The sequence below is a fragment of the Temnothorax nylanderi genome, unplaced genomic scaffold (genome assembly GCF_030848795.1).
Source record: "Temnothorax nylanderi isolate EJ_2023f unplaced genomic scaffold, tnyl_v1.0 TNYL_tig0098_pilon, whole genome shotgun sequence".
Lineage (NCBI taxonomy): Eukaryota > Metazoa > Arthropoda > Insecta > Hymenoptera > Formicidae > Temnothorax > Temnothorax nylanderi.
In genome coordinates, this window is record NW_027249160.1 from 564,712 (window position 1) to 589,390 (window position 24,679).

A 24,679-nucleotide genomic window follows, 5' to 3' on the forward strand; every position below is an offset into this window, starting at 1 on the left:
AAAATTTTTCAGTTTTCAACATAATCCTTTTTCTGTTTTATACACATCTTAGATCTATTTCAGAAGCCTCTGAAAGGCTTTGGAAAAGTCCTATTCTGAAATGGTTTTTAGATGTTTTGTCACTACAGTCTGGATCTCCTTCACAGAATTATAAAATGCATAATAAATTCCTTTTATGAACATTTTTACCTTGGGGAAACAAAAAATCAGCCGGTCAGGTGGATACAGGGCATGAATGATTATAGACTCTTTAACTAAAAACTGATTGACAACCGTCAACATGTGAGTGGGAGCATTGTCTCGTGCTCCATTCGTTAAAATATGACAAAGGTAACGATACGTCTGACAAAAGTGATGATTTTTCGCTAACAATGAAACAGGTCTGAATAAGAAAATTTTCCGCAATTACCAATAGCGTGTAGTACATAATATGTACGTTGTTTAAACTCTAATAGATAGCGTTATTAGTATATTTTATAAAAAATTGTCCTAGGAATTTTCCGGACAAACTATATATAATATTATTATATTATTATAATGTACAAACAATACTATATATACATACAGTATAGTAATAGGTACTATAGTTTTAAAAAATAGTATATAACATTATACCATATGAAAATCATGGTAATTGTGGGACAACATATATTACGAAGAATTTTATGCGAGCTATTCTAATTAATATCTATTATAATAAAAAATATTAATATCTATTACAATAAAATATATAATATATTTGATTAATTTTACTAAAATATATAGTAAAATTTAAATAATGTTTCAAAAATTACCAAACTATTTGGTAATTTTTATCACGTTGTTTGTTAAATATCTTTTGTATATTTCAAAAATTCCTTGGTTGCCAAGTTGTTCCAAGTTTGTAGTGAATTTAACGGTAAAATATAAAAATATAACGAAACATTCTCTATGTGTTGATTTCTCGATCTTCTTTAAATGATTTTAAATCAAAAACAACATTTTCCTTACAAAAACATTATCGATATTATATTTTGTAACCTGCTTTTTCACGAGAAATTTCTTTCTTGATCGTATTATAATTTTCGAAATGCAGTATATGTATCATTAGAAGAAAATAATACGATGTCACGTCGAATTTCTGACAATATGTCATGTTCGAACAGGGACGTAGAGGATCGAATACCGATTCCGATCATCACATGAAAAGGTCTCAGTCAGTGTCACAGCAATTAGGAGGTAAGCCAAGCTCAGATTTACTTGGCCTAAACTTGTTCAATCCTAGCAGTACGCCGTCGAGCGCATCGACACCGACCGGTAGCCACCCTTATGCCCCGCTGCAGAGTCCACCGCCACTTTCCACATCGCCGACTCCGTCGCAGCCGCCGCCGCCACAATCCGCACCGCCTACACACTCTCATACCCGATTCCCAATAGGTAAACCCTATCAATGAGTTGTTTATCCGTTTGCCGGATGGCAGGAAGATACAAATTTACTAAGTCACCATCGAGGGTCCGAATAAATTAAATTTTGCGAAACTTGTGACGCCAAACGGCGGCTAAACTTATTTATTATGATACGTATACGTGCGAAAAAAGAATTACTAAGGTATATGAGTCACGAATATCATACATAAGAAATTATACCGTTTGACATCTAACGTCATCCAACATAATTGCAGTGATAGATAATTAATATCGCGTAGTATCTGGTAGCTGTCGATTTTTACAATTGCTGTTATAGCTAAACTCGGTATACCGATGTATGTAAATTGAAACAGGTTTTTCATTCGTATGCGAAATTAGGAACAAGAGGAGGCAAGAGTTTATAAAAAAGAATTAACATGATTTTTTCTCGTTTTAGATGGGGATTTATTTTCGGAAGTTGGAGACATCACGCCGGCCTTACCGCCCAAGCAGTCCGCGTCCTCGACGCCGACGGGATCGATCGTGATACCCAGACCGCCGTCGCGCCGAGGAGAGGGTCCGTCGCCGCGCGGCAGAATGTCACCCGCAACGATATCCCGCGCCGACAGCGTCGCCAGCCTAGAATTTCGTACCGCTGGTGTAGGCGTGGGTTCCTCGCGAGGACCGTCCCCACTCACGATCGGCCTAGCTGACACCATCCCGCTAGCGGTGGCGTTCCACGAGATAGTGCATTCCTACTTCCGCGGCACGGACGAGACCCGCTGCCAGGTGAAACTGAGCGGTGACATGATGCTCTCGTTTCCGGCCGGCATCGTCACGGTCCTGGCGAACAATCCCAGTCCTGCCAAGCTAACCTTCCGCGTGAGGAACACCAACAGGCTGGAGAGGCTGTTGCCGAACAGCCAGCTCATCAGCATGTAAGTCATTTTGGTCTAATCGCGCCGATCCTTAATCGAGAGAAGGCAGCTTGATGAAAAGGGATGCTTCTAGGGACGCGACTCAGACTACCGTCGACAGTACAATCTTCGAATTCAACATGAGTGCCTTAACTATGTTGCTACGGCGGCAAGCTGAACAGAATCCCTCGGCCTCGTATTTCAATGTGGACATCCTCAAGTACCAGATCAAATGCAAAGAAGGCGCCGGTTCGTGCCCTTTTCAATTGGTCGCATATTGGAAATGTGAAACGACCCATACCGATCTCAAGGTACCCGGCCATCCCTATTATCTCATTAAGAAATAATATGAGAAACTAAAGCGACAATTTCATCTCTTTATCTCGCTTGATGTGGTAGCCATTACAAATTAGATTGTTTTCGATTCTAGATCGATTATAAATACAACAGTCGCGCTATGGCCTCGCCGAGCCCTTTGTTGAATCTCCATGTTGCGGCGCCCATCGACGGCGGTTTCAAGTCGCTCAACAGCAAACCGCCGGCACAGTGGCTCCCCGATACGAATCGTGTACTATGGAAATTCACGGAGCTTTCGCAGCACAGCGAGGGTAACGGAGTCGGATCTCTGAAAGCGCGAGTCGAACTCGAACATGGCCCAGGCAATCAGGGCACGATATTCACTCAATTCAATTGCGAAGGGACCACATTGTCGGGTGTCGAATTTGAGCTTATAGGCTCTGGATACCGATTGAGCTTGGTGAAGCGAAAATTTGTGTCCGGTACGTTAATCAGATAATCAGGCATCCTTCAATGCATCCTTCACTGCATGATTCACGCAAAAGAGTATAAAGCATATGAAGAGTGTAATTTTTGTGCCACTTAAAGATATAACGAGATAATACGTTATAGAAGACATTTTATTAATAGAATATATGTTATATACAGAGTGTTTGGTAATCACGTGTGCCATCTCCGGCGAGGCATTGGAAGGAGCGTTCTGTAAATAACTGCTACGATGCGACGTGTGATGCTCCTGCTATAATTACCCGTGTATTTTTCTATCAAAATGAAATAATCTCGTGGCATAGAAAATATACTCTATTGTACCATATTTACCATATTTTCCATGGTATCGTACATTGCCATTGTTGACAGAGCACTCCTCTCAATGCCTCGCCGTGCGTCTAGTAAGCAAACGCTGTCTGTTGTCGCAGATGTACGCTGATGTTAATTATTTAATTACTCGATAATTACGAAAATTGCAAAATAATAGAAGACTTTCCTATTCAGTTTAACCCACTTCATCTACCCATGAGCGGTGTTACACCTATTATCAGACACCCTGTATATACGCACGCACACGTACACAAAAACCAACGAAAACTTTCCTGTTTTAAAAACCAACTGATTTGTGCGAAATATGCCGAAACACATCGTTTGTTTTTAAAGACGATGTATAATTATGATAAATTCAATCATGCTGTTTCATCCCTTTGGTAGCTACTCCTTCAAAAATTTTTTTTAAACGGGGTCCTTTGGTTTTCAAGTGTTTTTCAAGAAATTGCATTTGGAAATTTTTAGTATTAAAATAGAAAATTTGAAATAGATTTGATTGAATGACTTGCAAGATTTTTGATTTTTCTCCATTAAATCTTTTTTTTAGGAACACTTAAAAAGTAAAATTTATACCACGCGAATTTCATGCGAGATCTACATAAAAAAATAAAGGATGAATACCGTAAAGTAACATCGGAAATGTCCTAAAATGTCAGTAACATTTTTTAATAGACACTTTGTTATTGTATGGAGATTGATGGAGAATATTTTGAACATTTCCTAAAGTGAATTTTTCTGTAAATTACGAATATATCGTTGAGCCATGTAACCAATCAAATTTTCAACTTTTTTAAGAATGTTTAGTTTTACACGTTCATAAATATTCCTTTTTTATTATGTGCTAATGACACGTTTCTCTTATAGTGCAGTATTTAATTTATTTTATTCTGTGTATTTATTACAAAATAACAGCTATTTAACTACCTGATTATTATTCTGTATCTTGTTCCGACAATGATACTATTTAAAAAAACCGCTTAAAAATTGCTTAAGAAATTGTCAAAAGTTAAACTTAATAATTGTCTTAAGTTAAAGTTTAAACATTGAATTTTCTAAAAAAATGTTTTCGTAAAGGAGTTTTAATGCCCTTTCCCGTACTACTTATTTACTAATGAAAAGAAAAAAGATTGTCGATGACCATAATTCTCGTGACTTGACTAGTTATCGAAGGTTGAATTGTTTCAGGAAAATATATATGCGACGGGGATTCGGATTCGCGTTCGAGATACGCTGCGCCGCCATCTAATGCAGATTGACGACTTCCAGAATGGGCGCCTCAATGGGAGAGCCAGCCCATTTAATATTGGTACTTGCTTAATCATTCACTGCCCATATCACGACTATCGATCGTTCATATTCCGATTACGCGTGGAGAAGCTTGTTGGATACCAAAGTGTACATCAGCCGAAGATCAAACGGATCTTTTTATAAAAATCGTGTACTGTGAAACGTAGATAGTGGAAAAGGCGTCTTATAGCCGAAATGATATGCCTTTTCCAAATGAATCGAACTTGATCCATATTATCTCTGCGCGTTCAATGCCGAACGTTTCAAGTCTTCATTTGTGTTAAGCCATACTATATTTTATCTCGACGGGAACATACAATTACATACAGTTAGGAAATTTAGGTGTAAGACGACACGTTCGACGCTAAATGCGCTGATATTAAGTGCAAGTCGATCATTTGTGACTTTGCGATTAGAAGGAATAGATAGCAACAAAAATCTGACTTGATGCAAGATGCGCTACGACGAATATGCATTCTATGTGTTTTATATATATAACTCGTATATTTTTTAATTTTTTATATATTTCCCGCATTAGGGTACTACCGTACTAAACTAATAATAATACTACTGTTTTAACGAAGTTTCTACGATAGAACGCAGTAAACATGCGAGCAGTCTTTCGTCGAACGAGAGAGATTCTCACACGAAGATCTTTGGTCTCCAGCATACTCTCCGACACGATAACTTCCGCCATTTGACAATTTCTCTCTCTACATAATCAAAATATGTCGCGTTTTTTTTAATCCTCTCTTGAAACAATGTACAACTCTTTATTTTATTGTTACGTTCTGCGTTATTTTAATGCAATATGTTAGCATTATGTATTATTATATATTATATAACTGGCGCGGAAAGACAAAAAAATATAAACGACATATAAATGCCGATTAAGTATATTATATGTATGTTTAGCATTTATACTTTGGAAAGAAGGGTTATATTGCTTTGCGCGTGACGCGCAAGCTTTTCGACGAAGAGATTCTGGCACTTACGCCAATTTTTAGTTTTATTTCTATGCGCGCGAAGATAATATTAAATAGTAGCTGTATAATAAGACGCGAGTAAAAACTGTTTTTCCGGTGGAAATAACGAGACGAGCGAGGAGCGATAGCGGGAGGAATAGAAATAAAGAGTTTAAATCAACGATACTTTTTTAAACGTTAGCACATGTTGGATGCGAGACGAATCAAATACGATTCTGTATTTTTGAACGTTTAAATGTTAAAACACAATTTTCGACATCGATAACAGGATCCTAGCTTTAGGTATTAGCTAACGGCGAACGTCGAGGGTCGTTTATCTAAATGTTTCAAACTGAGATTCTTAGTATTATACGTAAAATGCTGAAAGTTTCGTACCTATTGCGATTGTGGCGCGTTCCGTTTTCGCCTGTAAGAACGTATTCTCGTTATAGTTATATCATACTTGTTCACACGTCACATTCATTGCTTTATACAAATTGATTAATTTAATTGACAAATTACGAGGTATCATGAACTAACGTTAAGGTATTTTATACAAAAACATTTAGTCTCAACAAGTAAGTCAATTTCCGGAAGGCATTATTCAACGGGTGATTTATTGTATCAAGTTTACTTTGGCATTGATCAATTATCAATTAATCGGAAATTAATTGTGACAATCGCAAATGTTCCGAACTGAATTGATTTGACAGATTTAATTCGTGTATAGGATATATATTACAATCATATTTTCGAAAAAAAAATGACAACAGTTGATTGTGATAATAATCTTATTATCGTGTGCAATATACAATTGGTTTCAAAAACAATTTTGTTTTCTCTAAACATATCTTTAGATTATCTATTACGGTGCAATTTAACCCATTAAAAGCCATAATATAGACGAACATAGTTAAAGCAAAATTGTTTTTATTTTTGGAATACTACACATACGCGACACATACAATCTCTCTCTTTCTCTTTACGCATATATACATACACACGTAATAAGATATAAGGAAATCCAAAAGCTTTTCAACGTGACGAGAATCGGTGTGGTGAAAGCTCCATAACTCATTAACAGTAGACCATACATTTATGTGAGCCTTTTTGCTTTCTTTTTACGACTAATGATTTCTTAAAATAATGATCTCTGGTTTTGAATCACCTTCACCCTTACCCTCTATCCCTTTCACATACACACACTCAATGTGTGAGAGAGGGTAAGGGTGGGATAATTCAAAACTAGAGATTATTATTTTAGGAAATCATTAGTCGTAAAAAAAGAAGCAAAAAGGCTCACTTAAATGTATGTCCTACTGTTATTGAGTTATGGAGCTTTCACCACATCAATTCTCGACACGTTGAAAAACTTTTGGATTTCTTTATATTTTATTATACCCATTTATAATGTGTTCCTTTAGATCATTCAAGTTTCGGATTGAAATTAAACATACAAGTGACTTCAAATAATACTATAAGTATAATGAAATACGAGGAGATCCAGAAGTTTCTTACATACACAAGAATCGATGAGAAGAATTCGGGCCTGCATCCAGACAAATCACATTAAACATTTATTTTAAGATAAGAACTTGTCGACATGACTTGCTTAAACTGACTAGTAAAAATTTACGGTTCTCCTTGATGAGCTGGTAACAATTATTTAATTTTTAATTATAACGTAATATTGTTTGTTGTATTAAAAAATTTACTTCAATGAATGATCAACTTTTCATACGTTCTAAAGTCATAGAGTCAATCACGATTATCAAGATATCAAAATTGAAACAATTTACAAAATAAATAATTTTTATTTTTTATTTTATGTAACTGGATAACGGTAAATCATATATTAATATGAACTTTTTTTTTGTATGATTAATTACTTCTTGGGCTAATAACCTCGAATTGTAAATTCTGTTTACAAGAAATAATACATAATTAGAATTTTATTTTTAGAAAGACGATGTATTTAGAAAGAAAGAATTAGATACCGCAGAATTTAAAGAAAAATTATTGCTGGAACTATTTTATTCATTATACATATACAAAGTATTTCGTAAATAGTGCCTACTAATTATATAGTGCTATTCTTTATTAAAATTGAGTCAAAATGTTTTTTTCTATAATGCTTAATGAAGCAGTAATTAGTAAGTAAAGTTATTTCAATCAACCGTCCTTTAGACAAACCTACCTACGTCAATGAGCCGCGCATTTGATAGTATACTTGACGACTTAGCAACGGAGAAAACGCTCACTAAATAAATTATCTTTACTCAATAATTAAGCTGCTCATTAAGCATTATAAAAAAAGATCATGACTTGTTCAGAACTCTTCGATTCAGTCTTTTGTAAGAAATAGCGGTATATAATTAGTGGGTATTATTCAAGAAACATCCTCTATATATACATACAACATACATATACATATATATTACTGCTATTTCTTATTTAAAAAAAAAATATATATATATAATTCTTATCCTAAGAGTGAATCTTTGGCTGTTAATGAGTTAAATGTCGATCTTTTATTGATAAAATATTTTCCATTTTTACAAAGTGACAAAACTGTTCTTTATATCATTCGTTTCTCCGAATATTTTGTTACATCCAGATACACCTCAAAAAATCGCGGAATCGATTTTCTTAGATATGCGACGTAATATATACGACGTATACGTAACGTACATAATCTTATATATGTACATAAGATTGCGAAATAATGTAACTCTTGTAAGAAGCCTGATTCGAAATCATACAATCCGACACACACGGTATTTCTCTTCCGTTTTTACATCGACGACAAGCGATAATCGCTGTCTCTGGTCTAAAAGAGTTCAATTTTCCCCTACGCGAAACTATTAATCTTATCGATGATCCTTAGAGAGAAAGTTCGTTTAAACGGCACCTCGAAAGTTGAAGAGTCAACGGGCACTGAGATACACCAGTTTATATCTTCATCGTTACAACCGCTTGCTAAACGTGAAATATCGTTTCTTATACTTCCCGTTGCTGGAAAGAAACATTACGACCAGTAAAAGATTATTATAAATACCGTCATTATATATATATTGTTACGTCTCAGCGTTCCTGCGAACTCTCTACGCCTTTCTCCCTCTCTCTCTCTGCGCGCCTATCATTTTACGAGCTGACACGAAAGCGTCACTTTTAAGATTGCTTTTTAACTGTAATCATCATGCAGGGAGGGGTGATACACCAAGGTCTATACGAAGGGCAATACAAAAACATCTGTGACCTATGACGAAACTCGAGTGACCACTCCAATCGAGATTCAATTGCGTTGATTGGTATCGAGTAGTGAGGACCAGTAGATATGGTCTTTCTCTTTCGTTTATCTTCGAATATCTCTTCGAATAATAGAAAAAAATTTTCTAGACTTTATTCCGTTATTAACGCAGCACGTGCGGTATTGTCGTAACTATTTCTAGCTATGTAGCTTGTTTCGCGTTGAAAAATTCGCGTGTCAGGATTGGAATAATGCGATGACGATGGAGTGAAGAATCGACTGAGTTCTCCTGTGATACGCAGATGTCACTATAATTTTGTAATAAACGTTTGTATTGAAACACACACACACACACACATATGTACGTCACGATGTATCGTAATCACGTTATCACTTTCTTCCCGACTGAATCTCGAAATGACGATGACGGCGAACGATTACAACGAGGAGCTACGAGGGATACAGGAGCAAAACTCACGTTCTTCAATCGTGTTTTACATTGAGTTACCGCAATCTTGTTGCGTATCTCTTGTACACGTATAGTTAACAATTTTAATATTTACGATAGCCGGAGGAGTAAAAACGAATCCGACAATCGGGGTCTCCATATTTGAACTTCAGAAAAAGAAAGAAAGAAGATTATGCATTTGGGTGTAATGCCGTTAAAACGACAGGCCTGAAACATATACATTACGCTAACTTCAAGAATTGTTTTCTCGTAAATGATTTATCGAATCCGCGCGTTCTTTCTCCTCGTACATTTATTTCAATTTTAAAATAGAAATCATGATGATTTTTATGTGAATCTGCACGTAGGCAGTAATACTACAGAAGAAGGGACCCAACTCGAATGGCCTTGATATATATCGTCAAGATCATGACTCTGAATAAACTCGAAGTTTGTCGCTTATTGTTTATTAAAAAGTTATTAACACATAAAATAAAGTCCTACTGATTATGAATTCTACATTATACGTATTATATTTATTGTAAACTAAATACGGATAGAGAAAAACAGCATAGAGACATCGCCTTTTCTTTTTAATAAACTGAAATTTTCTACCTGACCTGACTTTTAATCTAATTTTAATTTGAGATTAGAGATTCACAGTTCTGCCTAACATTCTTCGCATTAAATACACTAAAAGGACTTTCAAATTTTTATATTAGCATTTTAAGTTAGGTTTCAACGGTAATAAGCGCAGCTCCTTCGCCGCATTAACTTGATAAATATACAATAAGTAACATACAGGGTATCCTATTTTATTTTCCCCAGGTGAATTATTCGAAAACTAGAGCCCAGCAGGTAAAAGTATTTCAGACAAAAGTTGTATGATCTGGAAGGGAAAAAATAATGATCAATTTTCGGAAAAATGGATTTTTTTAAGATCACATGAAGGTTACCACCATTTTTTAAATGAAATTATATGAATAATGAGAACTTGATCGTTTATGAGAATAACACAAGTAATAGAAATTATGCCTTCTACAGTCGGGCTGGATCTTTGTGCCTAATAATATTTTTGCGTATACATTTTTTCCAGCTCAGCAAACTGCGCGCCGAGTAATGTCAGTCTTGAAACACAGTTTCAAGCTGAAGCCGAAGTATACATAATTATATTGATAATCAGGTTAATAATCGTGATGCTAAATAAGCATCTTTTAGAAACGAACTATAAAGAATTTGGAATTATATTTTTGGATTTTTTTTACATAATATGATTCCACGTTATTCGGCATATAAAAGTATTAAAGTAGAATTATCAAAAAATTAATAGTTTGAGATATTTCATACTTTATTCTAGCATATTTCGACACAAGTTATAAAATTATTTTGATAACAGTACCTTAATCAAGTTCACTTATATTTTTATACACGGAATAATGAGACGAATCAATTGGTGTAAAAAAATACTCTTTTACATGCAAAATAACTAGCAGAACAATCATTGTGTAAAGAAATCATATAATTCCAAATTCTATATTTCAAAAATCATATAAATCCATTTTTTAAAATGGCGATGATCGTGATTTTAACAAAACAATTTTTTTTGAAAGTTTATTTTACCATTATTTGTTCCCCTCCAGACCATACAATTTTTGTCTGAAACATTTTTACCTTCTGAATTCAGTTTTCGCGTAATTCGCCTGGGAAAAGTAAAATGGGACAATGGGCCTATAGAATTCATATTTAATGGAATTCTTCGCATTCAATACTTGTCTATATGTTGCATTGTATATTCGTTAATATCTTTTTAATTAACAATGAGCGATGACTAAAACTTTTTAAAGATTACTCAGATTCGTGATCTTGACAATGTCAAGTTTACTGGAACAAGCCTCCTCTCTTCTTTAGAAAGAAGAGGGAAGACTTGGTTCCAGTAATCTACTCCATCCATGCGGGACATCCCTTCAAACGTAATTTTCTCGAGAAATGAAGAATTTGGGTTTTAATTTTTACCCTCTATCTTCCTTTCTCCATTCTAAATCGTTTTCACTTTGTCCGCTGACGAATGCGTTTCTTCTATTTGTCCCGCGATTGCAATAACAACGCGGACAGATCGCGGATGTCGATCATTTCGAAGAGATGTAGATGTGTTAGTAATTACGAACGATTTAGTATTACTATACGCACGCTTAATCGACGGAATTGATTTTTACAAAGAGATGCGTGTATAAAGTGTCCACCATATATGCGCAACTCATCGCGCGGTAAGAGGAATAAGAAGAAAAAACAGAAGAGAAGAAGGAGAAAGAGGACTGCAACGCAATCGCGAATATAACACAGGCGTAACTTCTTATACGTAGTATAAATACGAGGACTATAAATTAACGATGCGATGCAAACATTGCGTGATGCATAGCGAGCGGTTATGTAAACTTGTTGACATGTAATATGTCCATGTTCTAATAAAGATTTAGGATATTTTCTATAAACAGTTGTTGCAGTTGGTGCAATTGCGACGACAACGCTTATACACATACTTTGCTACGTAAAATAATATTAATTAGCAAAATAATTTAGAGATAACTGACTACGTACGGGGCGTGTGTGCGAGGTATGCGATGTAAATCTATGCATTTTATTGTACGTGCAGACTAGAAACTTAATTAAATTGAACGCAGCAAGATTGGTGAGACAAATCCCACATCATCGTTGCACGTTCCCATAATGGACTTGTATAAATAAAAAATTGGGGACTACTCATCGAATAAGAGTGGGATTAACCACCTATGCTCGTCTGTTTCTTTAAACAGACTGTCCGGCTGATTTATACTAACATGATACGTTTCGGACTAATTATAGATCTATAATTTATCGTTATAAAATACGATTAGATAACTCTTGAATCTCCAGCTTCATGGTCCAGCCATTCATGAAGGAATATGTGCTATTTTTTAGACTTTTATCTATGAAACTATAAATCACTTCCATCTGTCTTTGTAAGTCACGAATTGATCAGTTCAGTTAATTTGAATTGCATCTGCCATATATTCTTCTTTTCTTCCCTTCTTCTTGCTTCAACACTTGAACGTATGTCTATTCTGATTCAAATGAAAATGCAGGTAAAACGGTGCTCATATCTTGTGTAAATTTCTATTAATATTACCAGTTTTTGCTGTCTTCTCGCACAAATTTCCTCAGAATGTGCCTCAACATCTTATCTTCTTTGAAACATTGGATCAGCGTGTCTTCATATCTAAAACAGAACGTTACACTTTATTTGATCTATAAAAAATAACTCAGGAGGAAATAGAATTTTTGAAGAAATATACTCAGCTTCTTTAAACCATTAATCCTTAATCCTACATTATATTATTCAACAATCACGTACACCGCTGCAACTATTTTTTCTATCTTTGTATTTATTTCTTAGTTATAATTTTTATGCATTTATTGTCTCATATGATCTTATTATTTGCAAACGTGGAAACATGAATTTCTCTATTTATCTGTGAAGTTTTCTCCCAAAATTTTTTATGATATCTATGATAATGTATGGTCTAGGAATACATTATCAAAAAACAGGATACAATTTTGTAATTAAAGATTGATTAATTAAACATAAGCTGAATGCGGACGCAGTGATGTTATTCTGCTGACATGTCTGATCAAATCTATTTACTAATCTGCTGACAGACTGCTATCATTTTGCTTGCTGGCTTCTCTTCCCTACATAACGTCTTAAATACAGAATGTATAATAAACTCTATTCTCTGCATCACCTCAGCGGTATTTGGGTATCCTCGCGTTGGACGGAACCCAAAATGCGGACCCTCTGTAACACGGTATCCGCCACCACCCTCTCGTACTCCAGGTATTTTTCGTCCTGGGTGAACCACAACGCCACTGCGCACCTCCTGCCGCTACGTACACCCCGAACGCCGTGAAGATTCTCACCACCGGCGGAGAAAGCCACCATACGTCCGCACCGGGGTCGAACGATGCCCTGGACGCGGCGTCTCTTCCAATCCTCGGCGAAGAAGAACTCGCCACCGTCGAAGTCATCATTGAGATATAGAATCGCCGAGTAGTCCCGCCAAGTATACGCGGGATCTTCTCGCAAGCAGGAACCTTCGTCTTTTACCACGCAGTTATCAGCATGAATCTCGTGACTAAGATCAGTTCGATTCGCCGGCGAGTCTGAAAACAAGATAGAATAAATTTTTTGAAACTAGCAGATACATATATCTAATCTTCTTCAGTCCTCCTTAGATATCTTATATACTGTTCGATAGGCAAATATTAACGTATTTTGCTATTATATTTTACATCCTGGTGATTGCTTTGTTAATAAAAAGAGTTATGAAAATGAAATCAAGTGAACCGATCCATCAATATAGAATACGATTTGATCGATTGTCTACATGTTTAATGCCGTACCAAGTGTTATGATGCGAGCATGCCAGCGAAAATGTCGTCAGAAGCACGGTGATGCGTCAGATGAAAATTACCGGGTAAGGCAGTTCGGCAGACCAAATGGGTGTAGGTGAAATACAATGGTTGATCAAGGTCGAAATACCTTTCCACATGATTGCGAGCTGCTTCCGTGCGTTGCAGGAATAGCCTCAGCAATTCCGGCTTCGTCAGACCGAAGTAGACCATCTACAATTTTTTTTTCTTTTGTAAGATTTGTAAGACGATAAATTTTGCCGAAGATTCGGCAGGCAATGAATGCGGGAAGACCATGAGAAATACGGACATACAATCTTTTTGTCAATATTTCCGGATACGGATCCTTACCAAGGCTATTCTGCCAACGGTCACACCCTCGAAACGCTCGTAAGGCGAATGCGGACTTTTATTTTCTTCGTAGCCATCTCCCTCCACGGCGATCTGGAATTTATAATATTATATATCTATATGCGAACCTTTGTTTTTTAGTAAAGGTAATTAAATTTTCGCTTATTGGAATTTTTTACTAAAGTCTTATCAAGATCGTGATGCTAAAGGAAACGCTTAAAAGAAAAAACGTCTTGCAGCCGTGATTCGGAATTGATCAGTCAATTGAGCCGATTCCGATACCTGGGCGAGTCGCATGAGCAGATTGCAATCGGTAGAATTGAGGAAACCATCGGCCGCGTAGCGGTTTTTTCCACCGAGCTCGTCTTCCGCTGCTATCAATCGCGCGTCGTCCGTGACTTTTAACCGCTCCATGACGTGATCTTCTCGTATCTCTGTCTCCTCCTTGTCCCGGAACGCTGACAAATTACCCACAAGTCGTATCCGGATGGATGGCGAGTGACCTGGAGGCGGATGCAAGATTGGCATCAAGAAAGAATCCTAAAGAAGCAAAAGATGAGATATACAAAGACACTGAGATAATAACGCGACATTGGAGATAGAAATTTCTTTTAATTTTTCTTTCCTCATCGGTCGTCTTTCCTCGCAAATCTTTTTCCTTGCGCCTGCACTTTTATGCAGATATGAACGCAAAAGTAAATAGGGTTGCATTTAAACAGGCGACTCAAACGAGGGACTGATAGAGATGCATCGTATGCAATATTATTTTAATTTTAATATCTCTTTTTAACTTCAGTTTTATTTGTTATTTTATTTTATCAAATTGCGACAATAATAAAGGCAAATTTATTTATAAATATTTTATTGTTTCTCGGGTATAAATGTGTATAACATACAGTAAAAATATTTCAGTATTAAATGCATTCGAACATAATTCACCGACTTTTTCTAGCTGATATCGGTTTAGGCACGATATCTGATGGTCAGATTTATTCGTGCGTCGTCCTTGAAAAAGAAATCGAAATAATAGCTTACAATAAAGGGTTTCTTACGCTTCTCGATCCGCATGGATCGATTGACAAATAAATGATCCCGGAAGATAATCATTATTTGTAAGTAATTTTATTTATCAGGTATATTTTCGTTGCAAACTCATGTCTCATCTTTTACCTTTCCTAATTCCTTCTCGTCAGTCTTCTTCTTGTCGTTCGTCTTCTTGGTGAACGCGCTAAATCTGGCGTCGATTTCCGCGAACTCCTTCGATATATAATGCAGCAGCATCAGCTCGTATTCTTGCCGTTTCACATACGAAAGAGCTTCCTAAGAACGATTCTCATTAAATTTATGAATCTATTAACGTTTTTTCACTTATTCAACTAATTTTCACTTATTTTAAGTGTTGAAAATTTACAATATATTCTTTGAAATATTGTGTATAAAAATAAATATTATGAATCTTTCCAACGTACATGAAAATTCAGATATTTTCCTTGGAAATTTTTTTTACAAATATTAAATTTATATCACTTATTCTAGAAGTTTGTATTTTTAATAGTTCTATCTTTTCACATACCTCTCTTGGCGTGAAATACTCTTCTTTTACTTTTGGTTGAAGGCTATAATAGTCCTTATTATGAAGCATTGTCTCGTCAGCAGGTAAAAATAACAAGTAACTCGCTACTGCTGCACAAGCTGCTTTCAAATTACCCACTAGGCATAAAATAAAAGAAAATTATTACTTATATATACTTTTTATATGCTGTGTCATCCATTCATTTGACTCATGTGCATATATTTATGCAAATATTTAGATTTTATATATCGAACTGATAAAAAATTCAGTTGGCAGAGAGAGGAGGAAAGGAAAGTGGGAGAAAGAAGAAAGAATTAAAATAACATTTTCCTAAAATAATACGAGTTGAAGTACAAATAAATATTGTGCAAAGTAGTACGAAGGATGCAAGAGACATGAGAGTTTTAGAAATGATGTTGAACATTACTGCAATTTAGAAATTAGCCCAATTAATTTAACAAAGGATGATTCAGGAGACAGCTTGATGGAGCTGCTGAAATATTTGCTCCTGTTAATGAATGGTGACACATTGCAACAAGGTCATTATAATTCATGACACTTGCATTTTATGTCAGTGCCCCAATTATGCTACCAAATTATACCAGATTGCTCAAATATAAATGACTGATTTCTCTTTTCAATAGAAAGCTTTCATTCGGAAATAATATACTTTTTATTTCACATATTCATCATGGAGTTCAAGACATTTTTCCCAAATTTGTTGGAGTCTTTCTATACCCTATTCAAAAAAGATTTTTTACTAAATGCATATCTAGTTTTGCACGTTTTCAATAATTTCGTCGTTATCTTTGAATTGTTGACCAAGTCCGTCGCCTTTAATTTTGAAAACAGATGAAAATCACGTAAGAGCTAAATCTAGATTGTAAAGGAAGTAAATCCAAACTCAAATTGGGATTTATTGTTTCTGTAGTTGTCTTGACCGTGTGTGGTCAAGCGTTGTCTCGCAAAAAACACACGTTTTGAGGCTAATTTTTAAAATATTTTGAATTTTGCAAACCGTTACTGCACATATATTATTTTGCAATAAATTATTAAGCCGAGTATGTGGTTTTTATTTTCAACACATTATTATTTAATATATATATATATATATATACAAAATATGTCCACACATGTGTTTCGTTTCTTTTGTATAATCTCTCTGTATCTATAGATATAATTCTATACATAGAAAAAATAATAAGTCGAATAATTGAAAAATAATTAGAAAAATTACTTTTGCATTGTTTCTGTTTGTGAAACATAAAATTGTGATTAGATTATACAATATTCTATGTATGTATGTATAATAATATATATATATATATATAATCATATTTTATATGCAATTATTACACTTATATAAAGATTATGGGCTGTTTTTTTTTCATTTCCTCAAACTTTATTTTTTATAAAAAAACAATGTAAAAATTATCCTTTTAATTATATTTTAATTCTTCTTTCTTATTTTTTCTATATATATAAACAGAAATTATACAAAAGAAAGCAAACACATATAAATATTTTATATATTTATATGTAGGTATATATTTATGCATGTTTTTATATGTATAAAAAAATTTTTACCGGGTGTTTACAGATATGTATATATAACCACGTGTGAGACTGACTGTTACTAAAATAACTAAAGTCTCAAAGAATTAATAGCACAGTATTACCAATATTTAAAAATATATATGCACTTGTTGAGGGAGAAATTCAAAAGTCTCATTCATCCCACACAGCACAGGATATCCTGAGGGACATTTGTGCATCTGCTGGATATCCACCGGATATCTGGACCATTTTGGGATGTCCTGCGGTTATTGAGATATCCCAAATGTCTGTAGGACGTCCCTCAGATAAAGTGTGCTGTGTGGGATATTATTTAATTGAGCAACCTAGTATATGCAGTTAGTATACACAATATCTTCGTATACTCATGATATAATCTATACGATACGATGGTGTAGAACATGGATTCCTTGTGAAAAATGAATGATATAATTTGTCATAAAAACATTAATCAAAAATAAAAAAAAATTTTTTCATGTCTTGATAGTAACTATTATTATACAAATAAAAAAATACATTTTTTTTAAAATAAAACAGTTTATAATAACTTAATTTTCCGAAGATATTATATAAAACATACCACTTCCATTTAAAAAATATATATATTAAACATATTAAAAAATATTTATTAAATATTAAAAAAGTACAAACAGAAAGAATATTTCGTTCAGTCAGTATAATAAAATTAGCCATTGCAAAACTAAAATACTCACGTTTATAATAAGCGAATTGCAGGTAATTATAATGACTTCTGAGCAAATCATTCTGAAAATTGCCGTTCACGTTATTCAACGCAAGCGAACATCCACGTTTGCACTTCAGACAGTACGCAAAGTGGTCTAAAAAGAAATGAAAGAGTAATAATAAATAAACAAGAAATACTTTTTAAACAATTATTAACCCTCTTCTACTTTAAACTTCTTCCGGGAAAAATGTTAAAAATGTAGTTTATCTGTGAAAACTTATTGGAAATTTAATGAGAAATATTTACTGCAATTATTGTATAATGAAAAATTTAGTAGATCCATTAAAAATGCAATTTGATAGATTTGTACCATGAACAAATACAATGTTTATATACAATATACATATGCATGATGTATAAATACTAAGAAAACTAATTAATAAGAAATTACGCGCATATATTTTATAACACGCGCATTGTTATTCTGTCCTAGTGACACATAATTTTAATATTTTACATTTCTTAAACCTAATATGTTAATTAATAGCAGCAACAATAATAAACAGTTATTTCTCTAGAGTCCATTTCTACCAATGCCGATTAACTTTAATCTCGACTATAACTTACCTTTTATCTTTTTCTAGTTTCAAGAATTAGAAGAAGATAAAAAGTAAATTAAACCGAGATTAAAGTTAATCCGCATTGGTAGAAATAGATATAGATCGAACAAATTCCGCGCTTGCCCAAATGTGAATTAAGAAACATAAATTATAGTAGGTATATATGTTATGGTCAAAGGGCGGAGCGCGGTTACTCCTCAGTTTGACTGGTCGATCCTGAGGATTGACCAAGACGTTTGGTCAATCCTCAAAACATTTTTGTGTTTCGGCTTTTGACTAGGGCGTTTTTTGTCTATTCTAGGAGTGACTATATAGGATGGCTATATATATATAGACATACATTTTCTCATCTGAATTTGTTAATTTTATTATTTGTTGTCTTTATTAAGTCAATTTGTATCTTACTTGCTATCGAAGAAGTAAACTCAGGATACCATCCTTGATCGAAGGGGCCCTCACAATAGATTCTACATTCCTCTTCGGATTCTATGTAAGATTCGAGCGAACTTTCAAATTCGGCCACAGCTTCCGCGTAGTTCTCATCTTCATATGCCTGAATCCCTCGGAAGTACTTTCGCACAAAGGAAGACGCCTCCAAATTCACGACCTTTTCCGCGGTCACATCAGGCATACTCAAGTAGTATTTCAGATTCTTCCTAGTCATCTCGTGATCGGGATGCTGGGACAGAAAGGTGAAAGCTGCGTCCGCCGCATCTTGATATCTTTTTTTCTGTGAAAAATTATTTGCGAGTATACACTGATTATGTTACATCATGGATTAATAATTACATTTCTATAGATGTTACATATTTTATTTTAATTTTTATGATATATTAGATTATATATTTTTATTATTATTATATTGTTAAATATAGTATCTGCTATATATAAATTATAATATCTATTCTTTGTTTAAGTACCAAATACTATTCACAGCTAAATTTCATTTCACATTATCTTAATAAAAGGCATATCACGATCGTTATGCCGGAAGTGTACGAAATATACTGGAATGCTAATTTTGATAGCAGATGATATGAAGGTTCTTCCTTCTTCCGTACAAAGATACAAAACGGAAAATAAAAAATTGTATTTCAGTTTAATGTTGCAGACATAAATATTTTTGGTAATTTGTGTCAATTTAAAATGGCGATCTTTTTTAATTAAAATGTCGAGATTTGAGATATCTTCCATTGATTTGGGATTATAAACGACGATGCGCAAATTCTCGAAAATAAACGCTATCTAAATGAGTGAAGGCGATGATACAAATCGGTTTTCGGGTTAAGCCGCGAGTTGTTTAACTCATAATTTACGCAGCAAACGCAGGCAGAATATATCTGCTACGCCGTAATTGCGTAATCCACCAGATTAGTACCCGGGGAGTTTGGTATTTTCGTGATGTTTTTCTACGGCATCTTCCGTAGGCGAGCAGAGACACGTGTCTCTGTAGAAAGACAAATCTGAACAACGCAATTAAGTTTATCGGTTAAAAGAAATGAATGATAGAAATCAAATTAAAGTTGAAATATTGCATGAGCTATATATCGTGATTATTGTTAATTAGATAAAATGTGAAATATAATAAAATAAATATATTTCATGTTTTATGGTTCAATTATATTGTATATAGATAATAATAAATCATTATAAATACAAACACAAATTATAGCAGCGTTAAGTAATACGAAATGGAAAATAAGATTGTATTTCACTTTAATAATGCAACATATACTTTTTTGTAACTTATGTGAAAGATTCTCGCACAATTTGATTGCTTAAAGGGTTTCGGTCAAATAGACAGCACTTTCATACCTGAAAATAACAGATATGGAGATACTCGTAGATGGCAAGGTCGACAAATTTCCTCTCCGTGGCGTGTAGGAGTCGTTTAAGCGCCCCCGCACCTGCGATTTCTCGATAATCTTGATTACATTTCATTAAACAAAGCGTCTCCCTCACTTTTTTCTCGTAAAAGTGCATATCCTCGATATCCTCCGCGAAGATTGGCGAGGAACCTGCCGCCTCGGCCTTACATTTTCGCCGGCAAATTGTCACCATTCGTTTATATACTTTATATCTGTAAAATATTACGCAAATTTACATTAAGGAGTTACATACGTTTGATAGAAACTTCAAACTAGGTCGAAATTAATGAATTTTTATTGTAGGTAAAAGTATATGTTTTATTGAAAAATGGAAATACATATGTCTTGTAGGATAGTCTTTTGAGAATATCTCCCGAAAATTTCAATAAAAAATATCAAAAATTGAGGTCTTGGCAGTTATTTTCCCAAAACAGTGTTTAAAAATCAGTACCAGAAATATCTCGGAGTGCTTGTCATAGGATTTTTTATCTATGGCTTAGTTTTTTTATAAATAAAACAGATTAATTTTTTAAGTCAAAAATCGCATTTTTTGCTACGAATCGCTGCCATTTTTTGAAAATTCAATATTTTCAAAATCGACTGTGATAAGCACTAGATTTCTTCATTTAGTTTAACGAAAAATTTTTGTTTTTTGTTTTACATGAGAGGGGGCGGGAGATACATCTCTCTGATATCGCAAACGCCGTTTTTACAAAGACTGTTTGGGAAAATAGCTGTCAGGACCTCAATTTTTGATATTTTTTTATTGAAATTTTCAGGAGATATTCTCAAAAGACTACTTTACAAAATATATATTTTCATTTAAAAAATATATAATTTTACCACAATAAAAATTCGTTAATTTTGACCTAGTTTTAGCCCTGTCAAACGTATGTAACCCCTTAAAAATACAGATTTATTATACGGATCGATTATGCAGTGCAACCAATATTCAAAGCGTAATATAAATTGATAATGTGTGTAATATGTTCAATACAAAAAAATTCTTTTTACACTGCTGGCCAAAAGTTTGAGACCACATATAAAATTTAAAAATATTCCAGCAAAATTACTAGTTAAAAGTCCGATTCATCCCTTACTCAATATTTTTCCTTAATTTAAAAATAAATAGGTATTATATTTAGCACAATTATAATTAACACAGCATTGTTTAATTTCAAAAAAATTGAATACGGTTATAAAGTACAGCTTAGTTTTGTTTCCCAAAACTAAGCTGTGGACTATTTTAGAAAATGAAGTAAACGATCGAGTCTTCCGCCAGAAAAAATAAATAAACTTATAGTTAGATTATTTAGATAAGTAAAAAAAGTTATTAAATATAAGAGTGGCTATTTTAATGAAAAAAATGTCCAATATTCTTTACTATATGTTATCTATAATATTCTAATAATAATTCTAACAATATTCGTTTTACCTTATTTTTTATTGCAAAACTATTAAACATTTTATATTATTTTTTATTTAAAAAAATAATGAATAAAATAATAAACAAATGTAATTTCAATTAATAGTCTTATAGTATGAATGTATGATCTCGTTTAATTTTTTTTAGAAGAATTAAGTATTATTATATCGGTCGTTTTTTTATTCTTTTTTTTTTAATTAAAGTATTTAATAGCTAATTATATTGTGTGTCATGTACGACTACTTATTCTTTTTAGCTGTTCTTTTTAGCTATTATTTCTTTTTTCAAAAACTCGTCTTTCTCGTAAAAAATATTTTTTTTCTAAAATTTACACATGTAAGCTTATATTAATAATATACATATATAAACGCGTAAAGAAATAAAGAAATCCCTCTCCTTCAAGAAAAGTTACGCGCTAAGTTTCAAACACTCCAAAAAGGCGCTTATTCTTCTAACGTGAATAATTTTTCTTCTTTTACGCATGTAAATTATTAATAAGTACAGACATGAAAATGTAAAAGCATCTTATAGAATTAATATACCTTAAGCGTTCATGAATAATTTTTCTTCTAAAATTTACGCATATATGTATTTTCCTTGAGACGAGATTCCGAAAAAACTTAATTTTAACACTCTTGAAACAAACCTTTAAAGCATGGAAGTAAAGACTTAAAAATATGTTATAGAATTAATATCCCAGACAGCACTATATCCAAAATCGGGACATAAAAAATGTTAAAGATGTTTTAAAAATGACTAAAAGACGTCTTAGGATACTTTGAGTGCTCACGGAGGAGAGAATGTCGACTGTGGCGGGATAATCGTAACGTACCCATGCAGAGCATCGTTAAATCCCGCGACGCAGCCGTCCCAGTCTTCCTCGAGATAGGCCTGGACCGCGTTCTCGAAGATCTCGGCGAGCGTGGTGTTGCGCGCGTGTTGCGTCTCACGTGGCACCGATTCGCCGCCATCGATCTCATTGATCCCGATCTCGAGCTCGTCGTCGTCAGCGTGACACGCGCACGCTCCGAAGAGGATCACGAGCGATAGAATGAACCTCATATTCTCGCGACTCCTCCCAATGGACTGAGCCAGTAGACTGAGTAGACTGCTCACTCAGCACTGCACAGAGTGCACAACGCACCGAACATTCACCATCACCACAGTCCACAGACCGTCTCGCGTCGCGCCGGCTCTCGGCCTCGGCATCACCATCTTCGTACACGCACATACACGCGTGGGACGTGCATGGTCCACGCGCACGCACACACGCGAGTGTGCCGGTTGTAGATACTTACAAAGTGATTCACGGAGATATGACTTAACTTTGCAAATACATTATGTGATGTAAAATAAATAAAAAATATGCGTGAGAGAGAGAGAGAGAGAGAGAGAGAGAGAGAGAGAGAGAGAGAGAGAGAGAGAGAGAGAGAGAGAGAGAGAGAGAGAGAAGAATATCAAATAAAGCAAGAAGGAATTTATAATGAGGCAGTATTGTGAAATTAAGAAAACAGTGAGATAGGAGTACGTATATACGAGATAAAATATTGAGTAAAATAAATATATAATATACGCAAACTGATCATCATTACTAAATCTCATAGAGTATAGTTTCGCCACTAATATATTAGAGTGAGTCACTCCAAAAGAGAGGGTTAATTGTCAGTCTAATTTGAGTAAGTGCGGGCACTTATAAGGTACGAGTGAATTTTTCACTTAAATGTTTAGAGTGAGATCGTCACTCTGATAGAGCGGCTACTCTATCAGAGTGATACGATCTCACTCTATAGTATCTATATATATAAAATAGAATGTATGTATGTATGTATGTATGTTTGTATGTATGTATGTTCTTTATACACTCTTAAACTATTCGACCGAATTTTTACCAAAAGTATATAAAATAGGGGTAGAATTTTCCGGGGAGTGTTATAGAGTGTATAGTTTTTCGCTACCGATCTTTTTGGGAACCGGTATCCGAAATTTTTCCAATTTTTCGGGAAATAATTGACCGAATCTTAAAGAATTGTATATAAAACAGGGGTAGAATTTCCCGGGGAGTGCCATAAAGTGTATAATTTTTCATTACCGATTTTTTGGGAAACCGGTATCCGAAATTTTTTCAATTTTTCGGGAAATAATTGACCGAATCTTAAAGAATTGTATATAAAACAGGGGTAGAATTTCCCGGGGAGTGCTATAAACTGTATAGTTTTTCGTTACCGATCTTTTTGGGAATCGGTATCCGAACTGATAAAGGAATTTTTTTCGATTATGGATATTGAAACACAAATAAAGTCGTTTGAAGAAAAACGACTCCCGGGCGAAGCCCGGGTAACCAGCTAGTAATAAGCTATAGTAACTCGAGTTACTATCATGATCATGATTCATTAAAGATCGACTAATAACCCAGACAGCACACATGTCCAAAAGCGGGACATAAGACGTCTAAAGACATCTTTTAAACATCTTTTAAACGTCTTACGAAAAGATGGCTAAAAGACGTCTTATGTCTCGATTTTGGACATGGTGCTGTCTGGGAAATGACTCTAACAGAGTGAAATCTTCCACTGAAAATTATAGAGTGACATAATTTACTCTTATGGATACTGATCTACTGCACTCACAAAGAGTGCCTCTTCACTCAAATGGAGTGCGATTTCACTCCAACTTATAGAGCACAATTTTACTCTTTCTTATAGAGTGGCAAATTACTCGAAGTACACAGGCTCAATTTTCACTTTTCATTATACTTGCATTTCACTC

The 24,679-nt window shown here is 34.2% G+C and overlaps 2 protein-coding genes across 13 annotated transcripts in view; one reads left to right on the forward strand and one right to left on the reverse strand.

The window, feature by feature from the left end:
* The window catches only part of LOC139775438 (F-BAR domain only protein 2), a 28,621-nt gene extending 16,569 nt beyond the window's left edge, over nucleotides 1-12,052 (forward strand). For 7 of the 9 annotated variants that reach the window (XM_071711429.1, XM_071711431.1, XM_071711433.1 and 4 more), the window contains 5 exons: nucleotides 1,146-1,416; nucleotides 1,844-2,324; nucleotides 2,398-2,614; nucleotides 2,734-3,082; nucleotides 4,605-12,052. In XM_071711429.1, coding sequence (XP_071567530.1) covers nucleotides 1,146-1,416; nucleotides 1,844-2,324; nucleotides 2,398-2,614; nucleotides 2,734-3,082; nucleotides 4,605-4,675 — 1,389 coding nt within the window. In that variant the 3' untranslated portion in view covers nucleotides 4,676-12,052. The remainder of the gene's footprint in view (nucleotides 1-1,145; nucleotides 1,417-1,843; nucleotides 2,325-2,397; nucleotides 2,615-2,733; nucleotides 3,083-4,604) is intronic. The other 2 variants (XM_071711432.1, XM_071711435.1) reach the window with 2 other exon arrangements.
* On the reverse strand, nucleotides 8,184-23,126 carry LOC139775439 (prolyl 3-hydroxylase 2). 4 transcript variants are annotated; one of them, XM_071711441.1, is made up of 12 exons: nucleotides 22,746-23,126; nucleotides 20,435-20,699; nucleotides 19,025-19,349; nucleotides 18,028-18,153; nucleotides 15,740-15,876; nucleotides 15,337-15,486; nucleotides 14,449-14,706; nucleotides 14,167-14,259; nucleotides 13,878-14,028; nucleotides 13,149-13,566; nucleotides 12,533-12,622; nucleotides 8,184-12,462 (listed from the first exon to the last, which is right to left on the reverse strand). In XM_071711441.1, coding segments are annotated over exons 1-12 (2,244 nt in total). In that variant the 5' UTR covers nucleotides 22,976-23,126; the 3' UTR covers nucleotides 8,184-12,461. The 4 variants fall into 4 exon arrangements, with proteins under 4 accessions (XP_071567542.1, XP_071567541.1, XP_071567540.1 ...); XM_071711440.1 differs by having other exon boundaries at nucleotides 8,184-12,467; XM_071711439.1 differs by having other exon boundaries at nucleotides 8,184-12,622.
* Between the last annotated feature and the right edge of the window lie 1,553 nt (nucleotides 23,127-24,679).

Bases quoted from the DNA above. Each gene is read 5' to 3' on its own strand.
- LOC139775439 (XM_071711439.1), bottom strand. From the start codon at position 22,975: ATGAGGTTCATTCTATCGCTCGTGATCCTCTTCGGAGCGTGCGCGTGT. The intron at 14,707-15,336 runs GTAAAAGATGAG...TTGCTTCTTTAG, and splicing joins ACGAGAAGGAATTAGGAAAG to GATTCTTTCTTGATGCCAAT. The intron at 14,029-14,166 runs GTAAGGATCCGT...AAAAAATTGTAG, and splicing joins CCGTTGGCAGAATAGCCTTG to ATGGTCTACTTCGGTCTGAC.